General features: G+C 40.4%; 1 protein-coding gene across 1 annotated transcript in view; it reads right to left on the bottom strand.

Annotated features, from left to right (window-relative positions):
• The window catches only part of CYTH3 (cytohesin 3), a 105,307-nt gene that overhangs the window by 18,119 nt on the left and 62,088 nt on the right, over nt 1-25,100 (bottom strand). Inside the window, exons 3-9 of the mRNA XM_075830201.1 lie at nt 24,512-24,576; nt 19,423-19,489; nt 16,860-16,978; nt 12,823-12,903; nt 11,405-11,517; nt 10,618-10,766; nt 5,630-5,741 (exon numbers count right to left, since the gene is read on the bottom strand). Of these exons, the coding sequence (XP_075686316.1) occupies nt 5,630-5,741; nt 10,618-10,766; nt 11,405-11,517; nt 12,823-12,903; nt 16,860-16,978; nt 19,423-19,489; nt 24,512-24,576 (706 nt within the window). The remainder of the gene's footprint in view (nt 1-5,629; nt 5,742-10,617; nt 10,767-11,404; nt 11,518-12,822; nt 12,904-16,859; nt 16,979-19,422; nt 19,490-24,511; nt 24,577-25,100) is intronic.

Genomic DNA, 25,100 nt, shown 5'->3' on the forward strand with positions numbered 1-25,100 from the left:
AAAATAATCACTGTTTGTAGATAAATGCATTCATATATTATATATATATTATTTTTTTTTTAGGAAAACCATACCCATCAGCTTAGCAAAGTAAAAAGAGGGACTGTTCAAGGAGCAAGGTTGCCCGGCTTTGTGGAAAAAGTTCAATTCCACGCGCCATTCACTCACTAGAGACAAGCAACATCACTTGTTTGGGGTCTTGGGAGTCTGTGGTCCCTGTAGCTGCTAGGACGCATACTATACTCAGTTCACAAAAATGGCGGTGTTATAGGTTACCGGTACACTTTAAGCAGGTCAACATAAATGGGGCTAGGAGTACCTTCATTTTAGACCTGTATCAAGATTTAGATGTGACCACGATTGTTCTTGCAAGGAACCTGATGAAATACCCAGTGGTTAGTTACATGCCCTTGTAGTGGAGTGCTTTCTATGTCGTAAACACTAGACAAAGAAGCATTTAGGAGACCAAGATATCAACCGAGGTCAATGGAACCTCAAGACCTCCGGAACCTTGAAATATCTATCTGGATCTTATTTTATTATTTTAGACAATTTCAGTCGATCGTTCAGTATCAGAACACTATCCGTATCCCATAGGCAGACTAGATCTGCATTTTGGTCCATTGATGCGTAGAAGAACACTAAATGTAGTTAAAAAAAATAAAAATAAAACTTACCTTTTTGTCAGTCTGCTCTGTAAACTCCTGAAATAAAGAGTTTTATAAGAACCTGGCTGAGGGTGGCCCCATCTCCACATAACCTCTTCATCTTCATCTCCAGTGAAGACATAGCAGCCAGAGTCAGGGCAAGTTAAGCCCATCTCCTTTCTCAAACTTCCTATTTGTAACGGGTAACAAAGACTTTTTGTTTGTTGTTTTTGTTTTTTTTTACATTTTCTAGCCTTTGGATATGGGACAAAACAGGATCAATGAAAAGAAGGATGATATCATGGCATCACTAGTTTGTTTGCTGGTTTTAACCTTGAGAAAGAATATTTGTATTTATTAGAGTGATCAAACAGCCGAAAAGATCAAAAAGTTTAGATGTCCATTAAGCCTTTGTTTATTTTTACGTGACCTTAGGATAAGGCACCATAGGCAGCCACAACCTCAAGTACATCCGCGCTTAGTTGTGGGTATATTTTCAACTTTTTCCTATCAAAATATATCCAAGAATGCATTGTGAGGATTTTTAGCATTTACTTCTCATACCATGTCAAATAAGAGGAAACCACATATAAGAATGTGTGGCTTTATAAAAACCAGCTACTCTCAGACATATATGGTTGGATTTTTCCATAATAGTGAAGATCATTTCTAAATCAGCCTTTGTACACCAAAAAAAAAAAAAAAACTATTAAAAGAAAACAGTAAGTGACAGTCAACTCAAAGATTCAGGAGACCATAGGAACAAAAAAAAAAAAAGAAGTCAGAACTTTTTGAAAGACCACTAGGACTAAATAGTGGAATAATGGTATCCATTTCAAACCACTGTCCACTATAACCAAATATTTATCAACTCAATCTCTGATTTATAGCCAAAGAAGTGGAAAGCCTCTGGTAGGGAAAAAAAGGAAAAAGTTGACAACCCCGAAACTTTTTGGAAAAGTCATAACGCTCTAAATCTCTACTGATAAAAAGACACTCAAAGATTGATCTTAAACCTATACCAGGAACTAAAAATATGCAATTCATCACAGCAGATGAATTCCACACCCTCCAATTTTTACTTAGAGACATTATAGAGAATATAAAGATCTGATGTTTTAGTGTCCATAGTGATTAAAACTGCACGGAGTAATCTATGCCACCCAGCCATATGCTAGATGTAACAGAGCATGGGTGAGAGGCACGGAAATTCTACAAAATTGCCTGAAGGTTTACAAAATGATAAAAAAAATAAAAAATCTTCAGATTTAGGCCGTGAGCTGCAAAGCAACTTCAATTATTAAGCATCTGATATGCAGAGCTCACGCCTTTGAAGATAGCTTCATTATAAAAGTGATAACTTAGCGTGCAAAAACTTAATTTAACTCCAGGGGTTCTGTATAATGATTATGGAAAAACACACTGTTTATATACAGAAGTAGTCAGTTTCCATATTCCCGTTTTCTACTATATTATTGTACAAGGCATTAAAAAATTAGCCATTAACTTTAATGCAGATTGCTCATTTTCAATTATTTGGGCTCTTACGCACTTAGAACAGTCTGTCTTGGAAATGGTCTTAAAAGCCACAAGCAGAAAATAGGGTTTGAACACAGAAACTAAAGCAATGTAAAAGTTGTCATGAATTTTCAACACCCTATCTTGTAGCAAAGATCACCAAGTCAAAAGACAACTCTGCTATATAACAGGGTAGATCTTGCTGCATGCCAGTAACATCCCTACAAAACTGATCCCCTTTAAAGGCATTTGGTCCAATCCTTGCAGGTAAGATAATAGACATTACTAACACGCAGAGCTGCCACTGTTGACTAAACACTTTACCATGCACATAGAGTACGAAGGAGGTGCGGTTATGGCACCCAGAATTGGCAACCCTGTCCACTATTCCTAGGACCACGTCTTTTACCTGCAGGAACCCTATTTGTTATCCAATGAAAGACACGGGACTGCAGTATGTAAGACTAGGTGGGTGATGAGGGAAATTGGCTGGGCAATTCTCTTGCCGAAACTGTGTTTTTCAGTTTTTGGCAGAAGATTGACTTTAAAAAACACCGGTTAGTGGTAGAAGAAAATAATTTGTGCGATGAACCAATATTCACAATGAGAAAGCCCATAAATTCAGCAATAGAAACCAGGGACATAAAAAAAAGGTCTGAATATTAATATATTTTGTTTCAATAATGAATTACTGGTTTTGCCAATAGTTACTCCTTAAGGGATATATAAACGGAGGGAATGGTAGAAAGGTATAGAGATGGAATGACAGATGAATAGTACAGGACAGCAACAGCACAACTAATTGTCCCCATCGCGGTCCCTTTCTTTTAATTGCTAAACCGTCTTTCTCTAATAGTACAGGAATTGTCTAAATTGTCCTAGACAAGAACAATGGAGAATTCCATACCCAAAAATGTTTTTAAAAAAAATTGATCTGAAGATCACTTGACGATAAAACTAAAACAAGGTCTTTTTAGACACAACATAAAAAGCGTTCGATAACTGCCAGCCAAAGAGAATTCATCTGGCAATTTTCAACGCCAATATCCCCCATTAACAAGCACTTGCCTACACAGCCAGAAGAGGTGAGCGGTGGACAGCAAGAACTGGCACCCCTTTTCTCAAAGAAAGCGTGGAATAGAGACTGGACAAGCATGGGTTTCGACAGATTCTCATTTACTAAATAATCCCAAAGACCATCTCATGACCTGCCTGCATCTGACATCACCCAAATCTTATAGATCATTACTCTAAAGTCATGTGTACTGCACAAAACAATGCTGGAAATTAGTCAGTTCCCAATAGTGTCTTCACCCAAGAACAGATTAGGGTAAAAAAAACAAAAAAAATAAAACAAATAAAAAACAATAAAGTAATGACAAATTTATTTAAAAAAAATTTGCAGAAGCAAAACGTGTCAATGTACAGGTCTCTGGCAGGTCCGTTGGCAACAATGTGGACTCCATTGAGACCTCCAACATGGCCCTTCGGCCTAGTACGTCATGCAGCAGACTTAATTTAGTACCGCAATTACCGGTTATAAAGTAATTAACATTGGTGTTTTTAAAAAAAGTTAAAACAAATTTTTTAGCAAAGGATATGGAAGCTTTTTCCAGAGATAGTTAATAGGAATGAATCAAACTGGACAGGTTGACCACTACGAATATTCAGAGGGCCAAACACATTAGATAAATGTTGGTAGCTCTGCCGACCGTTTGATGTGTTAAACCAGATCCTTTGTAACCCTCGGAGATGTATGTTGCACCTTATGCACAGTAGTAAAAATGCACGTCAGGCCAATCCGGGCCTGCAAGTTAATTGAAAAATCAGGGGTCATCTATTTTATGTGTATGGTCGGCTTTAGGGACCACAAAGGGAAATTGTCTGTTTGATACACGCAGAATTAAATAAAGTCTTCTGGTCTAGAAACAACCTAAATAATGCCCAGCAGCAGTGCTGGAAAAAATTGATCTCGGACTTCTAGTCCTCTTACACACCCCGACATAGGCCGTGTAAATGAGCGCCGATCACCGAGACAGCTCGTTGATTGGTGCTCGTTTGCTCCTTTAACCATGAGCTATGTTAGGGGATGAGCGATTGTTACTACAAAATTTTTATATTGGCAGGAATATCTAGAGCTATTTAGCATTATTCATATACGCTCAAAAATGACCTTGAAGCATCTAAGGGAAGCCTTCTTAAGAGAAACCAAGGCACATACACAGAGCTTTGTATATCAGCTCTCCACAGCAATGAATGACTGCTGTTTTACTATGAAAGGTTATGAGCGGACATAGAATTTTGTAATTAACCCATTCTTCCCGAAACACAAACTGCAAAAAGCTCATTCACCGCGCTTGGTAATTTAATGAAAAGACAATTTAAGATACAATAAAACATTTGTAAAATGACTATCGCAGTAGTGCGGGAGTTGTATTGCACAGTGTATAAGTACTACACCTTTATTGCACATTGCCGATCAAATCCCACTACACTGTAATTAGATTTTTTTTTTATTTCCTCTCTGCTATCTATTTTTGTACAGTTATTTAGAGCTTCCGTCTTCGCAACTCCCGGGGCTGCTGACCCTACTCTCTTCCAAGAGTAAAATTGCTGCTCGGAGGTGAAGTAGGAAGCTCAGGATCCACACATTTCGCACTAGAAGGAAGGGGTCACGTTGGAGGGTTGATACTCAAGAGTGTGTATGTCATATTGGACTGTGCTGATGCAAATCAAATTGCGGAGCTCTGCTACTGTGGCTTGGAATGTAATGAGCTGAAATAATTATCGAGCGGCTTAGCAATGCATGGATTGTCTGCTTCTAAATTCGCTTCAATTAACTGAACAATCTCCAGATGGAAAGGAATCTTCTACTCTGAAAAAAACGCTTGAATGATCGAGTTCAATATTTTAAATAAAAGTCTAATTTCAAATCAATAAAAATGTAACAGTACACTATCTAAACCATTTGGAAACCTTGTCTTTCTAAAGGTTAACAAGTTTAGTGACAAGAAAAATACATGATCAATAAAACACTGTTACGTATACACAAACATTAAAAAAAAAAAACTAAATATATAAAATGTAGAAAAAATAAAAAAAAAAGTATAAATATTTAAAGCAATTCTGTCTTCTACAATATAATGAAAAATAGATAAGGATTTTAGTCTCACTATTTCATTCGACTAGAGTGAAATACTGCAGACATGAAGTCGTAATAGTAAAAAAGAAATAAATAATGATAGCTGAAATATAAAAATACATTTATACTTTGTAGTATATAAAACTCTAATATTGACTTTGCTTTGTCCTTCGCATGACATTCCCTCAGGCTAAAACAGAGTATTAACTATTGAGGTTAGCTGGATAGGGGCTTAGATAGGTTTCAAAGAAAGACATGACTAAAACGTCTAGGAGGGAACAATGGAAAAATCATTCCACACATATATTACGAGTCGACTAACCTAACTTCAAGAGCCAGCCTTCTCGGTCAGGGTTGAAAAACGTGTGTGTCAAGTCGTTCCCGTCATCCTCTGGGATCTTGAAGGGCTCATTCTTAATACTGTCATACAGATTCTGGAAAAAGAAAAAATATTGTAGCATGATGTGTCACATCCGGCAGACATACTGTATGTATCGAATATATATATTTTTTATGTAAAACAGAAACATTTTCTGTATTACAGTAAACGCAAGAAACAAAAGAAAGAGTCTGGTTCGCCAACAAGAAACACGGCACAGCTGCACTCACTGAATAGCGTGCAGGCGTTTGTAAATCCATAGGGATAATGGACTGGGTCTTAGCCGATTTTGTTATCCACATCCTTCTTCAATTCTCAACTCATCTACGTGTGTGTGTGTGTGTGTGTGTGTGTGTCTAACTATAAGTGTATGTTCACACCTACAGATGTGTATGCCTGACATCTGTTTTATCAAATACTTGCATTCTCTATAAAATAACAATTCTAGAGCACCTTTTTTTCAGAACACTATCATTCCTCTGTTATTCTTCCTGAAAATGTTTGAATTAATGAACAACTGGGCACTCCCATTTTCATTGTTAATAATGTGTGTCCCTACACATTGCAGCACAGTCAACACTGATTGGCCAGTGTCAGAGTGTGTAGGGACATGGCCATTTGACAAGGCGATTGGTAACACCCAGTTGTCAATGTATTCATACATTTCCAGGCAAAACAACAGAGGAACAACACAATGCAGAGTTCCAAGAAAAGATGCTCCAGAATTGTTATTTTAAGGGGAACACAAGTATTTACTGAAACAAACATGTCAGGAGAACTGGCAGGTTTTATTTAAAAGACACCGTTCTCATAAAGAAAAAACTTGTTTTTCATAAGAATTTCACCACTGTTGGCCAACATGTAATCTGTTAGATGTTATGAACACCCATCACCTGGGCCTTTCAAGCAGAGGCATTTATAGTGTGCTCTATATGGATTCCAGATTGGAAAACATATGTACAATGCAACGTACTCATAACCTGAACTGTTAAAACCAATGGATTGCAGGGATTGTACATTAAAGACTATTGAGAAACACGGACAAGTGAAAATAAAAAAGAGAGAGGTGGATGGAAAGTCTGCAGGAAATTCACTGCTGCTCTAAAGTAGAACGTCACGGGAATGGAACACAATAACACGCTAATAATCTCCTGATGTAGAAGAAAAAGAACATTGTAATGAATAAAACAACAAAAAATTTAGAAATAGCACGCATTTCATAAGGACACAATCCACTAGAGGTATTTCAACTTCCCATTTAAGAAACAATGTATGCTCCTATATCTGGGTCATCACTATGAGTAATTTGGATGCAGGGCAGGACCCCATTAACTATGAACCACTTCCTAACAGTCACTACAAGTAGGGGACAATCAGCTCACCCTGTGGTGAATGGCACCGTCATACAACTTTAACCCAACCATTGATGGTGTGTACAGATGACACGTGAGCAGCGGTTGGACATGCAGGATTTCTGATGTGAAGGGGTTTACCTGCCAAAAGTTAGATCCTTGATGTTTATCAAAAGAAACCTGTTTGAATAGTGATATTTATGTGTATATGTGCATACATTATTTATTTGAATGGCGATTTGGAACCACACTTTTAGGCCCCATGCACATGGCCGTAACTTTCATCCGTAATTATGGATGAAATTGCGGACCCATTCATTTCTATTAGCCACGGATACATTTCCGTATATTTACAGATGTGTCTCTGGCCCGTAGAAACGATCCGCAAAATATAGAACATGTCCTATTCTTGTCCACAATTGCGGCACGAACTCGCCCATAGAAGTCTATAGACGCTTCCGCAATTGCGGACAGCTACGGATGTGTAACAGTACCCGTCAGATCCGTATTTGCATATAGAAAAACCCTTACGGTCGTGTACATGAGGCCTCAACCTGTAACTAAGTACTGATAACTCTGTCATGTCCTCCACCTTCAACTCACAAAACTCTACTCCACTGAAAAACAGAGGCCTATGGTGTCTGTCAGCTCTTTGAACACATTACATTAGAATGTATACTAAGCTTAAAGGGACTGTCCACTACTGAACAACTGATGACCTATCCACCGGATAGGTCATCAGTAGATCGGTGCGTGTCCGACACCCGGACCCCGCACCGTAAAGCCACTCCAGCTATCTCGGAGGACCGGATGTTATGGCCCATTATGCTATGTACAGAGCCGGAAGCAGTTGGCTCTGTACATAGCATAGCGGCCATGCTGCCGAACTGCAGCTCTGCTCCTATTCACTTGAATAGGAGAAGAGCTGTAGTACGGTAGCTCGCCACTATTCAGTGGCCGGAGCCTACTGCTTCCGGCATGTACGTCCGGTGCTCGGAGGCAACCAGAGCAGCCTAACGGTGCGGGGTCTTGGTGTCAGACCCACACAGATCGTGTACGGATGACCTATCCAGTGGATAGGTCATTAGTTGTCCAGTAGTGGACAACCCCTTTAACGAGGCTGTCACCACATTATAAGGGCCCTATCTTGTACATAATGTGATCGGCACTGTAATGTAGATTACAGCAGTGTTTTTTATTTAGAAAAACGATCATTTTCGACAGAGTTATGACCTATTTTAGCTTTATGCTAATGAGTTTCTTAATGGACAACTGGGCGTGTTTTACTTTTTGACCAAGTGGGCGTTCTGGAGAGAAGTGTATGACGCTGTCCAAACAGTGACCAATCAGCGTCATACACTTCTCATGGAATCCGTGAGGAATTAAAACAGAAAGCATATTGGAAAGATTTATTACTTTTCAATATAAACAAATCAACATTAATTTACTGAAACCAGACAACCCCTTTAAAACAAATTTTAATTTTACCTGAAAATGGTGTCATTTACTAAGAAAAAAAGCTAAATGGTCACCTTCCAATCCTAAATTCCTCAGTGCCGATAATCCTTGATATCTGCATTTTACAGTATTTATTGTGTGGCTTGTACATCTTGTTTCACAAATGTCATGTTGAGAACTTACATATGGTAGGCTTTAGTTATAAAAATTAAAAAAGAAAAAAAGCTCCATACAATGCTCCTCTGATCCATGGAGAAATGGCTATAGGGTGAAGTCAGATTTTGTTGCAGAAATTTTCATCTGAATGGAGTTGGTTCAGCAGCTGGTGTATGGATTTCTGCAAAATCGATTCAGATGAATGGATATGGTTTGCAGTCGCGGAAAATCTCTGCAACAAAGTCTGCTGCATGTGGCTGCACCGTTGTTGCCTACCAAGCGGGTCCAACATGAGTAGGGAGGAACGTACTCTAATGATCACTCCTCTACTACCTTGTATTCCCAATAGGTAAATCAGTCAGCAATCCCTATACAATATCCAACTGAATACCAGCATTTTGTAGCTGCATAAATCGAAAGCCAGGAATCAAGGGGCACCATAGCAAAACTCAGAACGGGGTGGCACCTGGTGCCTAATCAAATAGCCCAAGATACCCTCCAACACGTTTTAGAGGCTTTCCCCGTATTGGTGACGTATCGCCCGCATGTAGCTAACTTTTGGTCTAGAATCTACCACCTCATTCACGTTGTCATAGGCTACAGCTTAAGTAAATATCTGTGGGAAGTGCTCCTCAAAAAGGATAATGAAGTGGTCCCTCGAACCAAGCAGAAGCTTATTCTTTTTTTCTTTTTTTGTGGCTGGGAAACCAACCTTTATTCATTTATTGAAAAAGCCTATCGTTTGCTTTCCGAAATTAGGTCCCGGGTGAACTATTACGTAAATAATGAGAAGCTTACTGCAGTAAGCTGTACCCTACACTTCGTTCAGAAAATTTGGGAGCCATGGGCAACTTATAAATTCCCAACAGGAGAACCCATAATTTAAGACACGGATAGGCTCTGGGATAGGGTGTCCCGGTCAGAATCTACTATTTCTGGCCCACAATCCACCTTCCCACCCTTCTGGTTCTTCCCAAATATGCTTAAGGGGTTATCCAGGAAGTGAAAAGGGTCTGCAAATGAGATAAAACAAAAGAGCAATACTTACCCATCGTTGCCCCCAGCGTTCCAGCGCTGTCCCTCTGGTGGCAGTTCCCTGGCTGGTTTACATGCACGTAGCATGTAACCGCTGCGGAAAATCAGAGGGCTCAGCTGGGCTCTCTAGAGACGAATCATGTTTTTGGCATAATACCAGAAATACAACATATGGCCTGCTGAGCCTTCAGATTGGCTGCAGCGGTCACATGCTACGTGCATGTAAACAAGCACCGGGACTGCCACCAGAGCAGCAGCGCTGGATTACTTGGGGCAAGGATAGGTAAGGATTGCGTTCTTGTTTAATTTCATTTGCAGCCCCTAAGAAAAAAAAAAAAAGTCACTTCCCGAATAACCCCTTTAGGGACCATAGACCCAGTTGTTAACTCATCGGAACTTCGTTCTCTGGATTGTACGTCTAGGAAATGATGTCTCTGCTCAGTTTGCACATCTTTTGTTATTAATGGAATGAGACAACGACACATTATTGATGTTAGAATATTGTGAAAACTGAAGGAAAAAAAATAAAATAATAATAATAATATTACTCAGTCCATTGGGTCATTATGTTGGTATATTGTTACTGCTTTTGCTTCACAGACCGGCAGATGTTAACATGGACTGAATACCTGCCACACCAGTTTCTCTTCAAGGCCTAAAGACCCTGGTTTTGCTCTGGTTTCCACCTACACTCAAACATGCTTAGGTAAGCGGGTTTTAGAGCACACGTGCATTTAAATAGGGAAAAATAAACGGTCCCACACAGCAGGAAATGATGGGAGTGCCCTCTCGGTAAAGCACCGTTTAATATGTTGGCCATATATAAAAAGAAATAAATAAGTAATATAAAAAAGTAGAAGAGCTAGAATTATAAAACATCCCAAAAAATAAAAAAAAACAACTAAATTGCATTATTAAATAATTTATTACCCTTAATAATTCTTCTGGAAGATCGCCACCTTCATTGATTCCACGATTCATAGATATAAACCGCTCTACTGGTGGTTTATCCCTCACATTGGGGTTATGCAGACTTGTGTTCAGCATAATGATAGCAAAAGACAGGACATAGCAGGTGTCTAAAGGGAAGGAGCAGATAAAGGTTATTACACGGAGTCCATCAATTAAAACCTGTTGCAATCAATCATGTCAATACTGTAAATGGAATGTCCCTTGAAATTAGGACACTTAACATGAAAAAGCGGCATATTAATTTGTTCAATATTTTTGAATTTTATATTAAATCTGTTGTGCCAGACCGAAAGAGTTTTTAACAAAATTGTATGTACAAAAAAAAACACACACATGGCAGAAACAAAAAAAGAAGAAGAAAGTGACCCAACAAAATAACAGACATATATACTCCCAGAAGGCTACACAATTGTAAGGCCAAAACATTCTCATATTAAAAAAAATAAAAAAAAATAAAAAAAGGGGGGGTTATTCCCATTTTAGATATTTATGGCATATCCACGGGCGGTGGGACAGACTTTAAAAACAAGGGTCCCCCAATTCCTGTTCTTCCTGGGGAGGCAACCATCAGATACAGATGAAGAACTAATGGGGAGGTGATCCCTCCACTCACTTACATGGGAGTTACAATAACTGCCAAGCAAGCAAGTTTTGTAAAATAATTCCTCTCAACAAACCATCCTTATCTTTGCGCCAGGCAACTGTCAGACCCCTCTGGTGCCACTTATCTCCTGCTCCTACTGACCTGTGGACTGAAACACTCCAGGGTTACACAGACAGTATCGAGATGCGAACGCTTCCATCATCCGGTCTATCTTCTGGGCTTCCCCTGGTAGCCTGAAGCTCCACAAAAACTGTCTAAAATTAAAACGAAAAAAATTATAAATAAAATTTCGTCCAGTTTTGTCCAACGATCTTTGCTTCTACTAATGCTGCATGTTAAGAAATATCCAGATGAAAAAAATACAGGTTCGACTTCTTTCTTAAAAAGGACCTGTCATCCCTCCTGAATTGTCTGTTATTGTATTCTCATGAAATAATTCTGGAAGATCTATTCTTAAAACTCAGCGTGTGCTGTTCCGGTTATTCCTCCTAGAAATGTGTGAATAAATTGACAATGGGTGTTACCAGTTGGGGGTGTGTCCCTACACAGACTGACACTGTCCAATCACTGCTCACAGTCAGTATGTGTAGGGACACACCCCTTTTGGCTAGGGGAATGGTAACACACAGCTGTCAATTTATTCATACATTTCCAGGAACAATAATAGAGGAATGGCACAATGGAGAGTTCTAATGGTTATCTTATGGGGAATACAAGTATTTACTAAAATAGAGACGGCAGGAGAGGGGACAGGTTCTCTCTAAAGAGAATTTCTGGCCTTTAGCAATCTCAAGTAAGACCTCAATATCATCTACTCTGTTCTCTCACGACTGGCTAAAATACAAAAATGTCAACCGCCTCCATTAGGCAGGGCTCATAAATATAAGAGGTTGTCTCATTGTAACTGCACTATACATAGCCTAGATTTTATTTGAGAACTCCACCAACTAGATGGGTTAAAACTTTTGAGACATTATGAAATGGAAATCTTTCCTTGTTACCTTGTGTTAAACAGTGGTCTATGTAATCTGGGCCAATAGTGGGTAATCTATTAACTTTAACACATTAAGCTATATAGTTTTATGTGGCGAGGATTGTTGGCATCAAAATGGTTTTACATTATGTAAACATAATTTGTGCCAACTTGGTTTCCACATTTAATTTCGGCTGCTACTATTCATTGGGAAAGTTGATACAGCCGAATGTATAGTTATATAGCTCTATATCTTTCTAAGTAGGGACCATGGGCGGACATAGCATATGTGCAGCTTGCACAGGGGCCCTTGCAGGCAAAGGGGTCCACTGTTACTTTAAATAATAGCGCTTTCTATCGTCTATTAGATTGCACATTAAAGACTACGGTAACGATTCCAACCCATAATCATGGCAGGTCGATAAAGGAGGTTGTTCATAACTAGGATCCAAAAACACAGGGGCTCATATACTGTTCTTGCACAGTGGCCCCTTGCTGCCTGTGACGACCTCTGGTGCAGATGAGTTGTTAGAAACAGATGACTAAAGTCTCGAATACCATGATATATGCACAACACTGCACTGACCTTAATGCCTGGACAAGATTCAAATCCGCAAACTCGTGGAGTTCAACAAACGCTTGAAGTACCATGATATTAAAATCATCCCTGTAAAAGAACAAATCATAACATTGTAGATTAGAAATAGTTACTTAGCTCCTAGGCTATTCATGTTACCTACTCAATGTCCCCGTCAAGTAGCATCTAAAATTTCCTGTGACCGCTTCTCTACATGTAGCAATATGCACTATAAGAGTGGTCACTTAAACAGAAAGTCAAGCGGTTGCTGGGCAACCAAAATACACACCCAGTAGAATACATTTTGGGCCAGATTTATTAAGACTGGCTTTTCATATGTCAGTCTTAATATAAAGATCGATGGATTATGATGCACCTAACCTATTTGGAGGTGTTCGCCTCTTAATAAATTAGGAGCATTTCTGGACATCAATGGAACCGAAATGGAAATCTCCGCCAGCTACGAGCTAGTGTCGATTTCCGCTATAATTAATGCCAGCTTTTGCCGTGAATTATAGTAAATTTGTCGAGCTGCGACAGGCCACTAATCCCCAACCACTTATCGGAAAAGTGGCGGAGACAGCGTAATAAGAGAAAAAAAAAAAAAGTTGCAAACCTTTTGCACAAAAACTCAGTTATTGCGCACATTGGGACTCTTCTATGCCACAAATCTGGCTTAGAGTGCTGAATATATCTGCCCCTATGTATAAACAAAACTAGCTTCTGTAAAGGTATAAAACAGCAATTAAACTTGTGCGTGGAACTCCCGCAGTCCAGTTAGGTCTTAATAAAATGAATATTCATTAAGCTTCTTCAATTACATCTGTTTTCCGCATTATCAGAACTTGCTGTATTTTCCGTAACTGTAATATAAAGATTCAAGCCCTTTTTCTGCTGGACACAAGGTGCACGTGAAGGGTCAGCTCGGTAGTGCAGGGTCTTGTACTGAAATGGTATAACACATGTCCACATTCCTGAACCATTGTGAGGGTATAAATCAGGATTATACAACAGGGGCATTCAGGAACGGGTGAGTGACAGCTGATGACTGCTGGTGCTGCCAAGAGCAGGATTTTTGTGCCTACATCGAGTACACTGTAGAACCATTAATCCATTTCTCCATTAGAACATTTTCTGTAAATCGGATTTATATCTGAAGCATTGTAACGGGGTTGGGCAGTCCTAAGTAAACTTTTGTTGCTTATAGCAACCGATTATGTTACTTTTCAGATGCCCTATGAAAAATTAAAACCGTAAGATGGAATCAGATCAGTTGCTTTGGGCAACTACTCTAAACTTCGCTTTCCACTTTTCTTCATCATATGAAGATTTCAAGCTTAAAGTCTTTTAATTTGCACTCAAAGGGTCATCCTTTCAAGACTACTGTTAAAGCGAGTCATTTCAGTGTGGTTGTCTGGCAGCATGTCCCTAGCAACCAGTCCAGCTTAGAATACTATTCGAATAGTAGGGCTGTATAGGGCGATATTAGCAGCTCCAGTTGCTGCCACAGACGCCAGGACACTTACTAGTCGGTTGGAAGGTAGTCCCAACTGTGATATTGTAGGGCATTGTGCCTGGCAGTCATACATTCGTTAACATATGGGCTGAATTAATTTTTTGGGCTATAGGCCACAATGAGGTGCAGGGTCTGTACATGTTGACACAGTCATGTGTCTTTGTGTAGGTCTTGTCTTCATAGAAATTCATCATGCTGTAGGCCAGGGGTTGTAAGCTGAAACATTGCTTAGACGTCCTGCATTCCTATGGTTACTAGGTCAGCCACACCTACACTGAGGAACTTCACCTTACAGCCTCCTAACCAGAATTCAAGTAACTGCTTCGTGCTTTTTCTGGTCACCTGCCAACGGCTAGTCTGAATGACAGGAATGTCTAACAAAGCTTGCTATGGATCTGTGGTATTGCCTCAACCAAGCCCATTACCCCGGCACTGAAAATGAACCTTGAAAAAGGGTGTGTGATCTTAAAAGCACCGAAAACTATGAAGTTAATGAAGCAAACATAAAAATGAAGAAAATAAATCTATGTTTTTGACTGGAAACATGCGAGACGAAAGTGGTTGAAAACATAGCGGTGTTGTATTTGTTCTTTCTTCCAAGATTTTATTTTTTATTTTTTTTAAATTAGCCGTTCTTAAATTGCATATTCAATATAAAATTTGTAGGAAACAAGAGAATAGAAAATAGAACTTCTCCGTCAATACAAAATAAAAAAATATTTGTTTTCTACACAAACCATTTCAGCTTCGATACCATCCAGGCGCAGGTTCTGCTGTTTTAAGTTATTAAAAAAATTGTATTCTCAACGCAGTGAGCCCAAATGTGTATGCTGGCACACTGACAAATTCCTATGAAGGAGCCAGAATGAGGTGGCAGATAACAGGCACAGTGAGCACGTCTGGCCTTCATAGCAGCTCTAGAGCCGAAACACAAATACCAGCCATAAAATCAAATACTGCGTGAGAAAAAGAGATCATGAAACGCTTAAAATATCTTCTTCCCTTTTGACGCAGCAAACAATGAACAGAAAGGACTATTCAATAAACGCCGGCATCAGTTAACCATATAATAAATCCAATGCTTTTATAGGTAAGTCAACAACAAAGTCAGATGCCCCATTTTAAAGGAGTTGTCCTATCTGAACAACTCTTACTTAAAAAATAGCCCCCCCCCCACCCAGCCATCAGGTGTTTGCAGTGGTACCTGCTACTTTAGCAAATTTCCCATACGAAATGTACTCTTATACTTCGGCCATTCAAATGAAAGGGTGCCAAGTCTGGCATCCCTTTGCACCTTCTTGTTGGACCCTTCTATTACGTCCATATGCTCTAATAGGGCGCATAGACTGGTGTTGTCCAGACGGGACAACCTCTTTAAAGTGGATTGTACACCGACGGATCCTCTTTAACGTTACCGCAGCAGCCGAAACACTACAGAGCTGCATCATGTGAACCGAAATTTTTTGTATGTAGCTGAAGGGGTAAAAAAATATCCGCAATATCTTGTAGAAATCAGGGCTTCATCTCTTTGATCACCTAGATCTTTGGCCAGGAAGCAGATGACAGGGTGGCTCTTAGCCTTGGGACATATCTTCTCGAGGCACAAATAAAAAAATAGTTTAGTTGGGGTTTATTTTCCCCCCTGGATTGTGATATGGAAGAGGTGTGGAGAGGACATCACGGTTAGATTCTTTATCTTTAGTGTCCCTCTAAAGAAATGGTCTACTCTTGATAACACAGAAAAACCGTGAGGAATTGGCCCATATTCAAAGCCATCGGGGCAGTCTATACATTGGTAAAATGTAAAACCTCTTATGAGAAGTAAACAAAAAAGTTTTTCGAGAAGAAGCATTTGCTTCATCTCATGTCCAGATAGTCTATTAATGCATATGGACGCAAAGGGGGGAGGGTGTTTCCCTTGCTCAGGACCCCCTCTAAGAGCCAGGGCTGCTAACAAGCAGCGGCTCTGGCAGACTTGGGCCACAAATGTAATACGTGGACAGTCGTTAATTTAAATAGCCGCCACGTAATGCTACACTCGCTCTGCAGCAGTCTGCAGTCTGTCTGGCTTCTGTTTTCCTTGGCTAAATCGGCTGTTTACTGGGGTCTTGGATGCCGGACCCGCAATAAATAATTGATTGCCACCACGTTTCCCATGTTAAAAAGAGGTTGTCTGTTATTTGACAACTGCAGTTTATTGTTCCCTGTAATCAGCCATTTTAGGCTTGGGAGAGGCTGACTTTAGTGTTCTTTAATGTGAATAACGGACTGGAAATCCAGGAAAATCCCTGCCCCCATGATCAGTACTTAGTCGCACGTATCTTCAGTTCTGGAACCTGAATAAACATTTGCATCCATATGTCGGAATGATATCAGCTCCTTTTACAAGCTGCTGTCTTTAGGTAAGAAGCGGTTTTAACAAGGCTCGACATGACTCATTAATTTTCGATTTCTTGATACGAGATGCAAAATTTCCAGTCTATCTCAGCAAAAGGTGAGCGCATGTCTAATATCCAGGATATCAATTTACCTTTCTCCCAGATAATCTCCAATGACCGTTTTGTTGAGACCTTCGCCTTTGTATAGAAACTGTGCTATATCCTCTGGTGTGTTCTGCAGCAAGTCGTTCTCTAGGAGGAACTGGATGCCCTGTTTTTGAAAACACAGCATAATCCCTTAGTGTTACCATCAAAATGATGTCTATACCTCCTCCGTTTACATTTTGCAATCTATATTTTAACCAATGCATACAAATATATATTCAGTAACACTGCTTACTGTGCTGGGTTAAAGACATACAGCATTCAAGGTGGAGGAAACTGAAGTTGGCCATAGATGTGATGATATACGTGAATGGTAACTGTTCTGTCCGATGGGGCAGATTTCTAGAAGTCGGAACACTTATCGTTCTCAGTATTAAACGGTAAATCCCATGATCGTGGTGATCACTATATGATCGACTAAAAACAGTGATTGTGACAATACAAATATAACAATATTTCCAATGATACGAATAGGGGGAATATGAATATGGGGAAAACGATTCACAATTCATAGGAAATATCTATTCTTGTGCGACACGTTCCCTATGATTGTGTACACAGAACCGATCCCTGTGGGACTTATCGCAAACATATCTTAGGGTTAATTTTGCCAGATACGAAATTCACTTATCAATATGTTTTTGGGGTTGTGTAGGATAACCCAACTACCCAAAAGAAAACCACACGAACATACAACACAGAACATATAAACATCCATATTGTGGATCGGTGGTTAGGCCTGATGCCTTGCAGCACTGGGGTCCTGAGTTTGAATTCAACTGGGTCAACACACTGTATGAAGTTTGCGTGGATTTTCTCCGGGTACTCTGGTTACCTCCCACACTCCAAAAAACATACAGATAAATAAATTGTCATCCTATAAAATTAGACTCCGTGCGTGCGTGTCTGTCTAAGATAGAGAAACTAGATTTTGAGCCCATTAGCACAGGAATGGGATCTAAGCAATGGGAAAGCATTAAAGAAGACGTGTCACTGGGTCATAAGTTTTGACTGGTTTACTGACCTGAATAGCACTGTCTCCCCGATTTCAATACGGTTTTTCTTTTTTCCTTGGACCACCCCCGTTCCAAAGATACGGCCCACTGTTGTGTTGGCTCCCTCTATGCTAATTTGCTGTGGTTAGCCAACAGGGCGTGAACTACCCTCAAGCTGCCTTGCACTGATTGCTCAGCATCAGAGGCAGGGAAGCTAGCTCCACCCCGTTGGTTAACTACAGCAAATTAGCATATAGGGAGCCGACACAACTGTGGGCCATATCTCCGGAACAGGGGGGTCCAGGAAAAAAAAAATAACAACATAAACCAAATCAACTTATATCACCTAGTGACAGGTCCTCTTAAAGGCCTCATGCACACGGCCGTGCCATTTTCAGGCCGTGCTCCCATACAAAGTATGGGAGCACGGCCCGTAAAAAACGAAAAGTAGGACATGCTCCATAATTCCCCACACGGTTCTACGGCACGGACACCTATCCGTAGCGATACGGAAAGGGGTCCGCTGCCAATAGAACCGGGCGGGTCCGTAATTGCTAACCGTACGGAAATTTTCTACGGTCGTGTGCACGGAGCCTAATTAATACATGTTGTCCTGCTACAAGCCAAAGACCTAGAGCTGCAATACTGCAGTGCTAACCACTAAGCCACAAGGCCATTTAGCTCTCCTACCCTGTATACAACAGGACACAAAAACAGACACTTATATTTATAGAATTTTTATTTTTTTAAAAAGCAACATTAAGCTATCTAAAAGGCTTCACCAAGTTTGAACGGCGAATGTATTCGGTCTAAAAAAAAAGTCAGCTAAGAAAGTGTTTTCAGAACAAGCGTTCTCTCTATAAACTTATGACTACCATGTATAGCGCAGAACCAGCGACGTTTAACCAGATCACGTGAGTGATTGCGTATGCACCTCGGCCCATATTAAATTCACTTATCTTCTGAAATAGTTATCTTAGATCTAGCAGGACTGGACAGGCAAAATGCAGGAGCCAGACTCATCCGTCTGGTACCAATTGAATAAACAGCCTTTTGTGTGCATCTGTCTGGAGACAGCGGATTACAACATCATATCTGTTTAACTAAATGCTGCCCAAACGGTCCAGCGGAATATTTTATGATATGAGGGACTATATACAAGTCTATGGTAATAGCACAAGCACCAAAACACCTATAAAAGCCAAAAATCACATTCAAATAAAAGGAGATTATTTAATAGGGATTAATATGGAATGTAAAAAAAAGCAAAAGAAGAAAAAAAAATACATAAATACATAAGGATTGCTCACAACGGAGTTCTGCTTATTCCGTCAATGATTTCGATATTTTATAGTAAATGCAGCGCATTCCATGACGTCAAAAATGCCACAACCCAACGGAAACCTGACGGACACCCTTGTAAGTGAATGAATTTTTCATAGCTTGGCTATGAAGAACAATAACCATTACGTTTGTGTGGACAGAGCCCAAAAACAACTGCATTTTAGTATTCAATTCACTTTAAAGTGGGATTATGTCAAAATAACTAGATTACCTTTTTGGGATCCATATTGAATTTTTTTCTTCCCATCGCAACCTGTTTATTCCTCTGTGTGGTTTTGCTAATAAAAAAAAAATGGATAAGAGAGAGACTTAAAAAAACCGGATCATGCAAAACGCAAACACACACATTAAGGAAAAATCATAAATCACAACATACTAAAATAAAAGACTTTTAGACGTCTAATGATGTTAATGAAACCAGAAATGGATGCGGTCATCATGTTTACTGTGATTTTCTCCGGAAGCATTAAGAGCCCCCACTAATAGATCTTCTTAAATGAGATGGAAGATGCAGCAGCCGAACAGCTGTCCTCCCTGTATACTTGTATGTGAAAATGCCGGACATCACACGTGTTACATGACATCTCGTTCAATGTAACGGTTTACATGGAGGAGACTGGCATGATGCCCGTCTAAAGATCATAAAACACAGCAACAATACAGTAAATTATTCACAAAGTAAAATTCCTTCAGTTTTGCATTAGTGAGACCTGACAGACGCTGGAGTGCCATGTATCCGAAAATTTGGTTTTCAATGCCGGAATCTTACCCAATTGAAGCTGCAAAACCACACAACACGTGTTATCAGAAAGTTATTAGGACAAACCACAAAAAACGAGGCACATGATGTTAACAGAACCTTAAAAAGAAATATCAGGCAAAAGCTGTAGATTAGGTATACACCGCATCCCCATAACCTCAGCTACACGGTCCCCACTGATCAGGTGATTCTGGCAAGCCACTCCTGCAGTGCGGGAACCTGTATAGGGAATAACTCGCTGGACACACATGCAGATTTTACAGGGATTATCTCTCTATACATGTTCTGGGGCTGATGACAACCGCTGCCCGGGACCGGAGTATGCAGGCAGGCTGCATGTCAATCCCCATTCGGCAAGGACCACGTAGGGAAGACTTTGGGGGTAAGGTGGGAGCCTCCACTCCAGGCTATAGCTGTATTTCCGTCTTTTACCTATACTGTCGCTTTTAGGGTATGTTCATACGTTGCAGATTTTACTATTTTTAAGGCAAAGTGTGAAATCTGCAGCAAATCCGGAATTTTCTGCCACATCTGGACTAAGCTTTAGGGCCTGTTCACATCAGTGTTGGTTTCCGTTCAAAGGGTTCCATTGCACCTTTCCGTTGGATGAAACCATGTACAAAAAGGTAAACGGAAACCATAGCTTCGGTTTGGTGGCCTCTTTAACAGAGGATGTGGGTCCCCCTCAGCTGCTGGAGCTCATAACTATGCTATGCATATCAAAGTAAAAATCCTTGAAGGTACAGATACCACCCCGTGGTTCTAAAAGGGTTTTTTTATATATATTTTTTAAAGCCTCCCCTTATTCCTGGCGTCCTCTCGATTCCAGAGAAGTCATTTTTTTTATTTTTTTTTGGTGCTTCCGTTGTCTCGCTACAGCCCCTGCTCTGCTTTTCGCCTAAAATGCTAATTTTGAGTAAAGGTACAGAGAGGAGACCTCCTCTCTCCTCAGTAGGCGTTGCCTCCTGCATTCCGGTGATGCAGAAGTCCCGCTCTGATTGGACAGCGTCACCGTGATGCAGGAGGCAACGCCTACTGAGGAGATATGCGGTCTCCTCCTCTCTGTACCTTTACTCAAAATTAGCATATTAGGAGCCAAGCGGAGCAGGGGCCGTCGTGGGACAACGGAAGGGCCAAAAAATTTAATGTATGTGTTTAGTGTTTTTAACCATTTTTCTAATATTCATTTTTTGTTTCGTTTTTGCGCTGCAGCTTCTATATATCCACTATACATTAACCAAGTTGATCAACAAAGATTTGATCAGTATTAGGGCTAGTTCACACTGAGTTTTTGTGGTGCTGTTTTCGACATGGAAACCGCGCCAAAAATGTCAGAAATTGCCTCCCATTGATTTTGCAGGAAAAAAAAAAAAAGGAGACCTGCTCTTTCTTCTCGCATTCCGTCTCTGATCCCCCATTGAAAATAGGAGGCAGAGAAAGCGTTTTTCGCTGTGTTTTTTGCCCACGGCGCTCAATGGCCGCAGTCAAAAAACATAGCGAAAAACCGCGGCAAAGAAAGTGCAGGCAGGTCAAAATCTGGCTCAAAATTCCTGAAGAAATTTAGGCCCAGATTTTTAGGCCCTGTTCACACCGAGTTTTTTTGCTGGCAGAAAATTCAGCCTCAAAATTCTGTCGAATTTGATGTCAATGGGAGGTCAAAGACGTAAACGCCCAAAGATAGGGCATGTCGCTTCTTTTTCCTGCGAGCCACTTTTTAGGTAAAAACGCCTCCGCCTCCCATTGAAATCAATGAGGCGTTTTCAGAAGTTTTTTGGCGCGTTTTCCGACGCAGTTTTCGCGTCCAAAAACTCTGTGTGAACAGGGCCTTAGGGTAAGGATATACAGGTCGGATTCGCTGCATAAGGCTATGTTCACACGGGGTATTTTGCAGGAGGAATATCTGCCTCAAAATTCCGTTTGGAAGTTTGAGGCAGATATTCCTCTCCCTGCACGCCGATTTTCGCGGAGTTTTTCGCGCCGTTTTTCACCTGCGGCCATTGAGCACCGCGGGCATAAAACAGCGCGAAATACGCTTTCTCTGCCTCCTATTGAAGTCAATGGGAGGTCAGAGGCGGAAGCGCCCGAAGATAGGGCATGTCGCTTCTTTTTCCCGCGAGGCAGTTTTACTGCTCGCGGGAAAAAGACGCCGACGCCTCCCACTGAAATCAATGGGAGGCATTTTCGGGCCGTTTTTGCCGAGTTTTGCGACGTGGTTTCCGCGTCAAAAAACTCCGCAAAATACCCCGTGTGAACATAGCCAAAAAGTACAGAGAGTATCCATCCTAGAACCTGCAGGGAATTCCACCTGAAAAACTACATGAAATTGTGCTGCAGATTTTCACTTGGACTCTCCGCTACAGAAACAGTGCTAGAAAAAAAAAAAAACTTAATACCACAGCACCACGTCCCTCTGTTTTCAGTGCAGCCCAACCTCTTGGACGAATTTTGCAGTCCACTTGATGAAAACTTATCCCAAGAGGCCGGCCGACGGGAACGGAGAACAGAAAAATGCGTCGCTAACACAACGCCCGGGGTGGTAAATATTAACCTTTTTATTAATTTGAAACAAAAAAAAAAGTAATTTTGTTTTTCTCATTTGCGGCGGAATTGCAGCTTTTCCACCTAAAAAAAACCGCAACATTTGCCTATTTGTTGCGGGTTTTACCTCCCATTGAATCCAAGTCGAAAAACCCGCAAAAAAAGAGCAGCGATTACGCAGCATAAATTGACGTGCTGCAGATGGAAAAAACACGCCGTAGGTCAATGTATGAAAGTTTTTTCGGCTGATTGTTTCCGCAGTGTGTGGATGAGATTTCTTAAAATTTCATCCACTCTAGGGCTACTTTAATTTGCTGCCAATTTTCTGCAATTAAATCAGTTGCGGGAAATCTGCAGTGTTACGCTGTGTGTGTCCTTATCCTACACGATGCATATTACGTGCAGATTTGTCGCACAGATTTTCCTTCAATAAATCTACAGTGTAATACAATATCAGCAAAGTAAATTAGATAAGATTCATTTAAATCTCAACGTTGCAGAATTTTTGCGCATGTAAATTGACCGGCGGTGCGTGCTATTTATGGAAGTTGGGTGACAAGCAATATGGACACCCAGTTTCAGATTACTGGATGGCAGATTTGCCTTACTATGCCGTTATGAAAGGGCAGGTGATGTATTGCTGCATCTACAGCGGAGTGTCCTCTACAGGAGCAGAAAATCCAGACAGGTCAAATTTGCTGCAGATTATTTCCGCAGAAAACCCGTAGGGAAAATCTGCACCGAATTGTGTGGATTTTGTTGCGGATTTACCACTGCTGATTTTCCTGCAGATTTCCGGAGCAAAATTTTAAAAAAATAAAAATTAATTTGTCCTTGCAGACTTTGCTGTGGATCGGCAGGTAATCCGCCACAAAATCCGCAACACTACATTTGATAGCAGATTTTTACGTCACCATTGAGGTCAATGGAGAAAATCCGTAAAACAAATCATGGCTCAATACGCAACAGACAAAGAGAAATACAAAGCAGCCATTGCTGGCATCACTCAGTTTAATATATTCTACACAAATAAAAACAATTGAACTCTGAATCCATCCTACTCCTAATACAGAGGTCAACGGTTTTGCAGCTTGTTGTACTATATACCATACTCTATATAGAGACACAAACAAAAAATAGAATCTATTGATAGAAGGATATCAATACAGTAAGGATCCGTTCACACTTGCATTTTATGCTTTCCGTCAGGGCTTCTGGTATTTTTGGCACAAAGAATAGCGCAGTCTGCGCCATTAAAAAAAGGAACCCCGGCGAAATTCTGAAGGACCCAATAATAAAACAACGGGGTCTGTCAGGATTCATCGGGATCCATTTCAAAATAGATCTGACATAGGGAACGTGAACAGAGCCTACAGCATATTAGAGCCTTTCCCCCAAAAAAAATTTTAAAAAAAAAAAATAAAAAAAAAAAAAAAAAAAAAAAAAAAATCGGATTACTACGGTATTAACGGATTGAGAAAAACATGCAAGTCTATATCCTGTACACCTCTCCCGAATGAAGCCCAGAGAACTCCATGGGAGCCAAAGGGGCACAGAGCTCAGCAAAACAACGCAGCCCTTTCATCTTAGCGCTTGATTAGGGTCTCAGCGCATGGACCCCGACTGAAAACAAATCCGGATATAAGAAGTTGTTAATAACCAGAGGTTTATGTTAAACATACGGTCCCTGTGAATTAGCAAACGACTTCTTAAAGAACACTAGTCAGCCTTACCCCTGCCTGAAATGGCTGATAACAGGGAACAATCTATATTCCCCAATATCCTACATTAACCAAATACAGACACACGGGTCTGTGGAAAGTCCTATTGGTAAGAACGCTCCAATACAATAGGCAATTTTTGGTTTTTGTGGTTTGATACTAATAAATCAGTAATCCACTAGCTAAAATGTAATCCAATGTGTCTAGCAAATCTGTGAGACGCAAGCATTCAGACTCAAAAAACCTTTGTAGTGTGAACCAGGATTAAGGAGAACGCTTACCTTTCTTCTACAGACGTTAGATTGTCGATTTCCGTCATCACCTCTGCGATCTCAAACTTCAGTCTCTGTATGAAGTGAAGGGAGGAAGAGGTTACATCCAGCAAACAGCACACAGAAGGGATCACTTTTACATGTGGGAGTTGCTGAAGCTTCGGGATTCTGACACAATTATTGCACATGAGACTTTTCCAGGGATTAGCGCGGATTTACCATCAGAGGTCAATTACGTTACTGTAAAGTTCCCATATAAACCATTGTTCTGAAGACTTGACATAAAACACTTCAAAAAGGGACGGACATAAAAGTTCTTGTTTTAGGCGTAAAAATCCAATGGCAAACAAAAAGTGAGAATGTGAAATGGATGAAAGACGTCTGTGTCATGAGAACACTGAGCATTGTTCTAATGGCGTGAGCAAAACCAGCAAACAGATTTCCTCTCTAATTCACCAAAACTGTGACCGTGCCTAAGTAAACGATGAATACGGCACAGATTCCCAAAAATAGGCAGCGGTGCCCCGCAAACTTGTGTGGATGATGTGTGCAATGATTTACACAGAAAGGATTGGATTGTTGGGTTAACACGAAGACA

Source organism: Rhinoderma darwinii, chromosome 6 (assembly GCF_050947455.1).
Source record: "Rhinoderma darwinii isolate aRhiDar2 chromosome 6, aRhiDar2.hap1, whole genome shotgun sequence".
Classification (NCBI taxonomy): Eukaryota; Metazoa; Chordata; class Amphibia; order Anura; family Rhinodermatidae; genus Rhinoderma; species Rhinoderma darwinii.